This window comes from Gavialis gangeticus, unplaced genomic scaffold (assembly GCF_001723915.1).
Source record: "Gavialis gangeticus isolate Ggan-Ray unplaced genomic scaffold, GavGan_comp1, whole genome shotgun sequence".
In the NCBI taxonomy this organism is placed as follows: Eukaryota; Metazoa; Chordata; order Crocodylia; family Gavialidae; genus Gavialis; species Gavialis gangeticus.
Genome location: NW_017728960.1, coordinates 4923017 through 4932981, shown reverse-complemented (window position 1 = coordinate 4932981; position 9965 = coordinate 4923017). Strand labels below are relative to the sequence as shown.

Below are 9965 nucleotides of genomic sequence, written 5' to 3'. Positions count from 1 at the left end.
GGGGGGAGGAGGGAGGGGAGTAGGAGATCCAGCTAGAGGCTGGACACGGAGATGAAGAAGGACAGTGCAGGATGGAGCCCAGGGAAACATCCATCAGCTCAGAGCCACAGGCCCACTCCACCCACATGGCTGCTGCCACACAGTGGCCAACATTAACTGCTTCAACAAATCCCCTCAACAGAGTTATGGAGACAAGCAAGACAGCCCAGCAAGAACCCAGGCATTGATCTCAACTCTCCGCTGCCTGCAACCACCTCTCTGCCTCCCAACTACCACACCCCCCCATTGTGGCTGCAATGGGGAAAGGGAAGAGCTCACCCTTAAAGTGCCTCTTACCTCCTCAAAGGTGGGGAAAGCCCCAAGAAGCTGCCATCTGAGGAGTAGCTCTCGGTATGTGCCCAGGCATGGCACAGGAGAGCTCAGGCATTCAAATCCAGGCTGTGCAGCAGAGCAATTAGTCAGGGCAAGTTAATTTCCAGGAGCCTGATTTGAGCACAGCCCTGTCCAGGCAAGTCAGCACAACAGAGGGTACAGCTCTGGTGTCAGCTTGCCTGGGCACAGAGAAAAGGGCCTGGGCAGCCCACTCGCACCTGACCCATTAAGGCAGTCCAAGAAGCCTCTGCAACCATAGACCACTGTGCCCAGAACCTGGGGCAGGAGCAAAGCGGGGAAATATCTGAGTTGAAAGATTTCTTTACACAGAATGCAAGTTCCAGGAAAGAAGTTTCCAGCATGGTTCCCGGACCCAAGGGCACAGACGTGGAAGGAATTCAAGCAGCTAAGTTCCTATTGATCCCTCCCACTTGGCCACATGCTGCAGATAGTTACCTCTTGGACATAACGGACGTCCCTCTTCAGCTGGCTGATGCTCTCCTCTGGCTTTGCCTTCTCCTGACCCCTTCCTCTGAGGTAAACCTGAATCGGAGAGAAACAGATGCACCTGTGAAATGGCTCCAAGAGCGCAGAATCGTTCCAGTCGGACGCAACGAACAAAGCCCCAAGTCCTTCAAAACCCTCACAGACTTGCCCTTTTCTTCCAATCCCACCTTTGCCAAGCTGCTGCTGGGACCCGTACACCCAACTGACACCAATCCCAACCTGCTTTGAAAACCGCTGCTTCTAGCCTGCTCTTTCCAGCAGAGCTGATCAGCAGCAGAGACTGCTGGGGTCTGCCTGTCATGCTCTGACTAGATGAAGAATGGTTGCTTTCGAAAGTTTGCTCAGCTTTATACCACCCAGGCAACTGGTCCAATAAGAGAGATCAGGCCCCCCCTCCAAAACATCCTTACCTCTCGCACTTAGATTTTAAAGCATTTCTTTATGCTCTCCCAGCAAACCCTAAAAACACTCGGGTTTTTTGTTGTTGTTTCGGTTCTCAGAGCTCCTGTTCGGGCCAGTTTATGCTAACTGAATCCAGTTCCTGCCTCTAAACATGGAAACACTACTCAGCAGCTCTGCTAAAGTCAGGGGAAGGCAAGTAACTGGAACAAGGCGAGACAACTTCATTTCAGACTGGACTGTTTCAGGGAAAGCTGCTGTGTAGACGTGGCCACCAGCTCCCTCCCCACTTAAGGGCACACATGATTATGGTGGCTGATTCCCTGCTTGTAGAGTCCAGCCCTAGGTTCTGAGTCTGCACGAAGCAGCGAGGTTAGCTTCATGCAAGTCCCCGAGGAAGTTCATTCCAACTGGCAGGGGAGCGCAGCCATCTCTAACCTTGATGATCTCCTCGTGGCCGTCATTGGATTTGATGCATTCTGAAGCCAGGGAGTGACCGTTGCTTGACTTGTTGGCCACCATGGCAAAGGCCTTTCCAACTGGCTGCAAGGGATAACATAGCAAAAGGCTTAGATCAGGGGTGTCAAACTTATCTAGCCGAGAACCTCTTCCCCCACCCCACACCCAATTCTGCGCATGCTCCAGGCGGTCTGGGACCTGCGCTACATACAGTACCCACACCACACATGGCATCCACCCCAGCCAGTCTGGAACCCAAGGCTATTATTCTGAGACAATGCCAGCTGGGTGGGTGCTGCATCCAGTTAAGATCCTGGACCAGCCAGAGACACCATGTGCAGCACGATTCAGGGGCCATATGATGGGGCACCACAGGCCAGAACCAGCCCACAGGCTGCATCTTTGACACCCCAGCTTAGACAGTGGCAACTAGTTCAAACAGCCTGCCCAGCTCCTAGCAGAGCACCTCAGCCATCAACTTGCAGCCCTCCAACAAATGGAGGCCGAGTAAAGTGCAGTGCGGGAGATAAGTTTCACAGAGCAACGCGAACTGCAGAGGTCCTTAGACTGGGTTCTCTCCATTGTAACAAGTGGCACAGATCACTAAGATCCCTTGCCAAAACTCTTCTCCTCCTCCCTGGAGTTAATATAATGGGAACAATGCACACAGGCAAGCCAAAGGAGAGGAGAGACACAGGAGCACTTCCACTCTTCTGAAATCAATCATACGTTTCATCAGGTTTGACACAACTCCAATCAGGGCAAGCAAAGAGTTGCCATTTATGCAGGCAACGAGGTGTTTGTACCGAGGGATACGCACCTTCTGCTTCACTGGCTCCCGCCAGCTGCCGGGCAGGTCATTCTGCAGAGTCAGCCGCAGCACTGTCACACTGTCCTGAAACAAGAAGGCCAAAGCCAGACGTTACAAAGGAGTTGGGCTGCCCCCTCCGCAGCCGCAAAGTCAGAGGGGACTCTCTCTCCTCTCCCAGTGCAGTGTGCAATGCAGTTAATGCCAGTCTCAAATGCCAACAGAAAAAATCTTTGCCATCCTACCAGGCAGACCTATCTGCACTCCTCAAACTCTTTCCAGTGGTGGGAAGAACACAAGTAACAAGGGCGACTTCTTGTTTTATCTCCTTTGAGGAGATGCCATCTGGGTGGCATTGGTCGGCTGGGAAGATTATACCAGCCCTGTCCTGAAAGGCCATGTTCAGCATGTGTGCGACAGGGTTATTTGGAGGATGCTGCATACGTGAGGCTGCTACCAAGTGTGACAGGTGACAAGCTCCTCCAGGGTGAAGCACCAAGGATGGATGAATTGGTCCCTGCCTTTGAGACACGATAAGCACCCTGCATGGGCAGGGAAAGCCCCAGGCAGCCAAGGCTGCGTAGAGCCACTCCCCCCAAGAACAGTGCCAGGACCTTGTGACCTCCACTGCAGGGCTGTGGCTTCTGGAGGCCATGGAAAAGCACTGGTTGGTTGAATAAAGCATCACTGGGAGCTTGCCATGCAGGCTAGGTTCTATAGCCATGCTCAGTGCACGTCAGAGCTAGTCGCTAGCTGTGCCAAAGCCTCTGGAACAGTCCCAAGCTGAGAAACCCAGGGGATGCAACGGGCCTCAGCTGGGGGTGTCAGATAGGGGAACGAGCCAGCATGGGGGCTCATCACCCCAGTCTGTGCTTGAGGGGCCCAGAACAGCCGCTGGACAAATGCAGGCTCCTCTACAGCTACAGGTAAAGTTATGATGGGATCTAATGCACGATCCACACAACCACGATCTCCCAGCCACTGCCTGGAGAGTCCCCGAACCCCTGTGGCTGGGAAACCACATTGCCTTACAATCGCTCAACCCCAGATGTGCATTGTGCTCCCCAGCAGCTGGAAGATGGCAGTAGCTGCCATCTCCCAGCCACAAGACTACCTACAGGTGCAAATTCAAGCTGGAGGGATGCCAGCTATAAAGCTATGATGTGTTTTCAAGCACTAGCTGTACAGCTGGCTGGACTTTAAGTTAATTTGCACATATAGGCAGGTTATATTTACTGCGCTAGTCACAAGATAACTGTGCAATAAGTGTAACATGTGGCAGGGGTCCCAGTTGCACAGATCAGTCAGCAGGAGCTCGGGTTACTTGGTTCTGCAGCACCAGAAGTTTTTTTCCTAAAAGAGGCAAGAGTTCACACCCCCAGACCAGAGGCTCCCCTGCTCCTCCAGCCTAAAGCCTGGCGACTTGGCACTGCCACCCTGCCACAAGCAGCCAGAGTTCCACACACTCCTCAGCAACCATAACTCTGCCATGAAAAGAAACACATCCCATGTGTAATCCTTTTACAGGGGTTTGCCCTCCCCCCTGGACTTCATGTCAGTATTAGCATAAGGAGCAAATGGGCGGCTGGAACGTGACCAGCGAACTGCCAGGCACAGGTGTGCAGTTGCATCTCGGAGTGCAGGGCTGCCAACAGCGCTGTCAGACTGACTCCGCACCAAGCTGCAAAGGTGTTTCTGTCAGCAAGATACTCCCCTATGCCAGTGGTGCCCAACTTTTTTGTCCTGTGGGCTGGATGGACACAGGCCCGATCCAGCTGCTGAACCCGATATGGTGCATGGGGTGGGCGAAGCAGGGTCCAATATAGTCATGCTGCAGGTCAGGGAGCAGCTCAGCTCCAATCCAGCTGCACTGGGGAAGGGCTGAAGCCAGCCACAATGAGAAACAGGGAAAGGGGCAATGAAGGGGGCATAGACTGGCCCCAATCTGACCACACAGGGGTGGAAGCGAGCATCGTCTGGCCCCAAGCAAGCCGCAGTGGTATGGGAAGAAGCCGTAGACCAGCCCCAATCCAGCCACAAGGGGTGAGGGAATAGCTTGGCCCAGACCAGCCATGCAGGGAGAAGGAAAGGGGTCATGGCTGGGCCGCAATCCAGCCATACAGGGTTTGGGAATCTGGCAGTACAGGAGGGGTGGCAGTATTTGCTACTACTCCCCCCCACAAATTTCCCAACCTGTGAGAAGCCCCATGGGCCAGATTTGACCCACAGGCTGGAGTTGAGCAGCCCTGCCCTATGCCATCGGCTTACAGCAATATCTCCACACGCCATCTGAGCAAAGGCTTCAGAAAAAGGCAGCACACCAGGAAGTAGATTCCAAAAAAACACCTGTATTTACTGTCAAAATAGTCAGGGTATATTCATCTCCTGCCAATTCCAACACCACAGGACACAAGGAGCCCTCCTGTAGGCAACCTGTGATCTTGACCCAAAGCCATTATTTACCAGCATTTCCTCCTATTGAAGCGATTCTCCGATGCAGTCTTGCTCTCACCACTCCACTGGCATGCTCGGATTGCTTCACCCCCATGCCCTACTTCTCTGGCTATTTACATAAAGGGCAATTAAATTATTCTGAGAAACTAATTATATAACAGGAGAGAAGAGTGGCGGCAGTTAAATCCCAAATCAGAGGACGCTTTCTGAACAGGCTAAGCTTTAGCGTTACTTAAGGTCAAACGGACTCCAAGTAATTACATAGAAATGTATACTCAGTTTTAGGACATACTTCACCAGACCTTCTTCACGTAAAAGACCTGTTGGCAGCTAACGAGCTGGTGGTCTTGCAAAGCAGCTAGATCAGGGGTATTCAACCCACAGCCCACAAGCCAGATCTGGCCTCCAGCACTCTGTCACCCGACCCAATGCCAAACGCTGAAAGCCACCCTCACATAGGCGTATTTTTGGGTCACAAAGACTGGAGACTTTCTGAATGGTGGACAGCGAATGGACTGGCCAGCGGTGCTCAAATGGTTTAGGAGATCTGGTCTTTAAGTTCCGAAGTTCCCTGCAACTGGCTCCCACTGGGAACCAAACTTCAAAGATCGTTGCTCCATCCACTTTCAGTGGGCACGTGCAGGGAGAGATCGAGGGTGGGAGCAGTGGTGTAGCTGCACCCGCTTTGAGTCCTACTCCACCTAAAGTTTAAAACCAACTGCCTGGAAGGGGCAGCAGCATTTCTAGGCAGGCAGTGCTGAGCATGTCAATTGATTTTGTGGCTCATGATCCTACTATCCTCTCCACTCTGCAGGTGTTAAAGACCCTCTTTCCTTTACTGGCCTTTCTGCTCCATTATGCAAACTTTCCCTGCACCACTGCTGTTTGTTCGTCATTCCTGGTAATGCCTCTCCGCTGCTTCACAGCCTTCCAGACTATTCTTCGCTCTAGCTAAACACCTTAACTCAGGTGTGGTCACATTAACTCAGGTGTAGAAATGACTGACTTTTTGAATAACTGAATTGATTAATACAGCACTAGCCCCGTAGCATATTAGTAAAGCTTCTAGTTTCTCTTTAACTAGAGAAAAATGTGTCATGTCTATGTGATTATGCATCACACCATCTGTACCCCCCTTTTCAAAGCCCTAGATGCACCCATGGACACCTCTTGCCTCAAGAAAAGACCTGAAGATGCTAGAAGTTCAGTGAGATCATTGCCATCAGCATTAAGCCCCAAGTTGAAATTTGACAGCAGCAACTCTAGACCAGAGAGAGCAAAACCTGGGGTGGTAGTTCTTGGGAGGCAGATGGGAATCAATCATGACAAGGACAAGAGCAAGCAGAGGCAGAGGTACAGATTCAGTGAACTTTTCAATACACAGAAGTTAGGAGAAAACTGGTGTGTTGGCAGTGATGTAACAGGGAACGTGTCTGGTTTGGACCAGCAGTGGGTGAGGGAGCAGCGAAGAAGTCCATTCCTTTGGGGGGAAAAGTGCCAAGGGCAACCCACAATGTGTGCTTCTAAGCAGGGAGAACACGCACCGTGTTAAACATGCCGCTGGAGCAGGGCTGGGCAGTGAGTCACCCTGCCACAGGTCTGCATGTGCACTGCAAAAACCTGCCCAACAAAGGAGATGGTTTGAAATGCTGTGAACAAACACCTTGGAATCTAGATCCAAGCCTGATGAAAGTCATCTGAAGAAAACTCAAACAACCAACCTGAAAAAAGGCCCTGTCCAGTTGTTTGCACCTGCAGATGGCAGGAGCTGACTCACATTTCAGTTGCTTTTTCCAGGCTCGGGCTTATTTCCTTATTCTGACAACACCCTGCAATAACTAATTAGCCAGTTCCTTTTCTGCTGAGATCAACTTTCTGGAAGAATGAAATGTGCAAAAAGAAGTATGAACGCAAGCCCAAAATGGCTGCCTGGCTAAACACACGCAGGTAGCTGCTCACTTCACAAAAGGACCTAGGAACCCCAGGAGATTTGCAGGGGACAGTACCAGGACAAGCCCAACCTCACGGCTTCCCCAAGAGCTCCAGCTGGCATGTGGTTGACTCTGGAAACTCCAGAAAGGTTATATCAGAGACAAATCCTCTCTCACATGGGTTTAACCTTTGGGAGCTTGCTGAAGTCAGCTCTGGTTTTCTTCCCGGGATCTTTCCAAACAAACTTAAGCACTGCCAATCTGCACACTAAAAAAAAAACCCATCAATTCTCCACCCTAGGCAGAACATGTTCTGCACATCCAGGTTGGCAAGAAGAGCCGTGTTCTTCCAAGGAAAAAGCCTTGTTTCAAACAAACATCACGTGGCAACATCTCAGACAAGATTGTATGAGCCTCTGGGCTGCAAAGAGCTACTGGTTATTTCACCCTACTAAAAGCTCTTTAGTATCAAGAACTAAATATTTTTGGAAGAATTTTTTCAACTATTTGAGTTGGTCTAATAAAAGATACCAGATTTACCCAAAGATCCTTGTCTGCCTTTAGCACCAATACACACATGCATGGGTAGATCTAGGATTTTGAAAAAGGAGGGGGGTACAGATGGCGAGATGCATACTAAAAACACCAGGGACCTAAGGCTGGATTATGTGGTTAATGATTGAAGCAAAACAAATGTAACTTCATTAGAATGAGTTCAAAACAACATGCAAGGTTGTGAAATAGGAGCTCCCTGACCAGAAGCAAAGAACAGACAGCAGAATGGCAGAACAAAGGTTGCCTTGATTGGTGGAACATCAAGACTTTTTAAAAGGAGAGAGGGTTGTTTAACACCTGTGGAATGAAATGTTTGGAAGGAATCAGGTAGATTATAAGAAGCCATGACGTTCAAATGAATCCCTCAGCACTGCCAAGCAGCTGGTTTTAAACAGTGGGTGAGCCAGGAATCAGAGGGGTGCAAGTGCAGCAGTATACCCCCACCCCAAATCCATCCCTGCACACATGCATAGAGAATTCACAACCATTGACTGAAGAGCAGTGGCTGGGCAATTTGGGTCAGTTCTTAAGCTGCATTCTGGCAAGAAACCGTCACCATTTAGAGAAGCTTTGGGTTTTAAATAAAGAGCAGACATCTCAACAGCAAGGTTTATTTACGCTAAGCAGCAGCAATACAGCTGTGGGGACCAAGTAAGAGATGCGAGGTTATGAAAATTGCTCAGGACACAAGATTTAAGTTGTCCAAAGGAGACTATTTCCTGCATAACTGAAGGCAAGTCACTTCAGAAAGGGAAACAGGGACAGGTTTCCCATGCACTGGATCTGCCCATTTCAGATCTTGTTTTGCGAGCACAACATGTCTCTTGACCTGGGACCAAAGCAACCAGGAGGACAAGTGGATCTGATTAGGAGGAGAGCTTCTCAGCACAGCTCTCCCCCCTGCAAGCCTGTCTAGAGGCAAGGGAAAAAAAAAACTTGGGAAGAAAACAAGTGGCTCTGAAGACTTCAAGGCCTGGAGTAAAGACAGAAAACTGTTTACCTCAATGCACTGAGAGTCAAAAATCCTTGACAGCAACACTGCCTCAGCTTTTTAACCTCTGTTACATCACTTCATCTCGGTCCCTTTACAAAATAGAAACAGCACCTGACCATGAGGGATACCGCAAAGAGCAATTAAATTACCAGTGTTTCAGGGGTGTAGGTTGTAGCCATGCTGGTCTAAGGACACAGGCAGACAAGGTTCTTCGGGTAAATCCAACAAATAAAAGATTTAGGGTTTACCCAAAGAACCTTGTCTGCCATTCGTTTATCAACCGTTTTGAAGATGCAAACGATTGCAGAAGCAATTGTTACAGCAATAAACACACTGGACATGCATGCACAAGGTGCCGATTGTTCCTTATATGGTCAGAAAGGCTGCTGGGGAATTAGGATTCTCTGTAGGAGATTTGAAAGATGAGTCACATTTGGTCTGCTTCTTGCGAACAAAGAGATCAGCAGGAGATGCTGGCACGAGAGTGAGAAATTCAACACAGACTAGATTAATTTGGAAGAAGAACTGAACAGACAAAATCCAGATCTTCATGTTTCCACCCTGGACTCCACCCCATGGAATTAAAAACCAGATTTCACTCCTGCTTAATACCTCGTGGAGAGAGAAAGTTGGATCAGGTAGCTGACACAGGATGGCTGCCGGCATGTTGTGACAACGCGCTCCCCCCTCCCTAAAGACGCAGGGGTCTGAGGTAAGCCAGGTCTGCATTTTTTGGCCTCTGCTTTATTACTACTAAACTCAAGAAGAATCCAAGCCAACAACAACTGGCCACACCCCAGGTCTGGCCTGCTTACAAAGAATGAGTCCTGCTGAATGCAATTCTGGGGAAGGGAACAATAGGGAAGAAAAAAAAACACAGGCTACACAGTAATCGAGCCCCTAGCAACCCTAACCTATTGACTATCAGCAGCAGATGACAAATCAAATTACTCTGCTCTCATTATTGAAATCCTGTAGTAATTAAAATCCTGACTACAGGCAAATTAAGAACAGTAACAAGAAGTGTGGAATTCTTCTGGCGCAACAGGGACATTGTTATTTGCGCTCGCATGCTAGAAAGCCCGCATGTCCCGTGTTTGAATTTTCCACAAAGGCAATAATCATTGCAAGAGGTACATCATCAATAAGCTATGTATTTTAAATCTACGTACAACTGAAGGTGAAGCAATCGCCGCTTTTGGTCACATTAGCTTCTAGGAAGGTCCTTTTGCAGCCACCTACCAGGGCTCTTATAGTTTGCTCCAACCAGCACCAAGAGCAGACAAAACGTACCTACCTACGGCTTCAATTCCCACGAAAAAGACACCAATCTACATGCCATGCAGACAGTGATTGATAGCTTAAATCTGCACGGAAGACATGGGGCTTTGAGAGTAACTAAGACACAGAAGGTTAAGGATGGATGAGAGCAAAGCACAAGACCGCAGTTTGACGCCTTTGGAAGTCAAAGCAAGCAGGACACGGG

General features: G+C 49.5%; 1 protein-coding gene across 3 annotated transcripts in view; it reads right to left on the bottom strand.

Moving 5' to 3' along the window:
* TUFT1 (tuftelin 1) overlaps nt 1–9965 on the bottom strand; it is a 27216-nt gene that overhangs the window by 12952 nt on the left and 4299 nt on the right. For all 3 annotated transcript variants that reach the window (XM_019528374.1, XM_019528378.1, XM_019528384.1), the window contains exons 2-4: nt 2558–2632; nt 1717–1821; nt 829–915 (exon numbers count right to left, since the gene is read on the bottom strand). In XM_019528374.1, coding sequence (XP_019383919.1) covers nt 829–915; nt 1717–1821; nt 2558–2632 — 267 coding nt within the window. The remainder of the gene's footprint in view (nt 1–828; nt 916–1716; nt 1822–2557; nt 2633–9965) is intronic.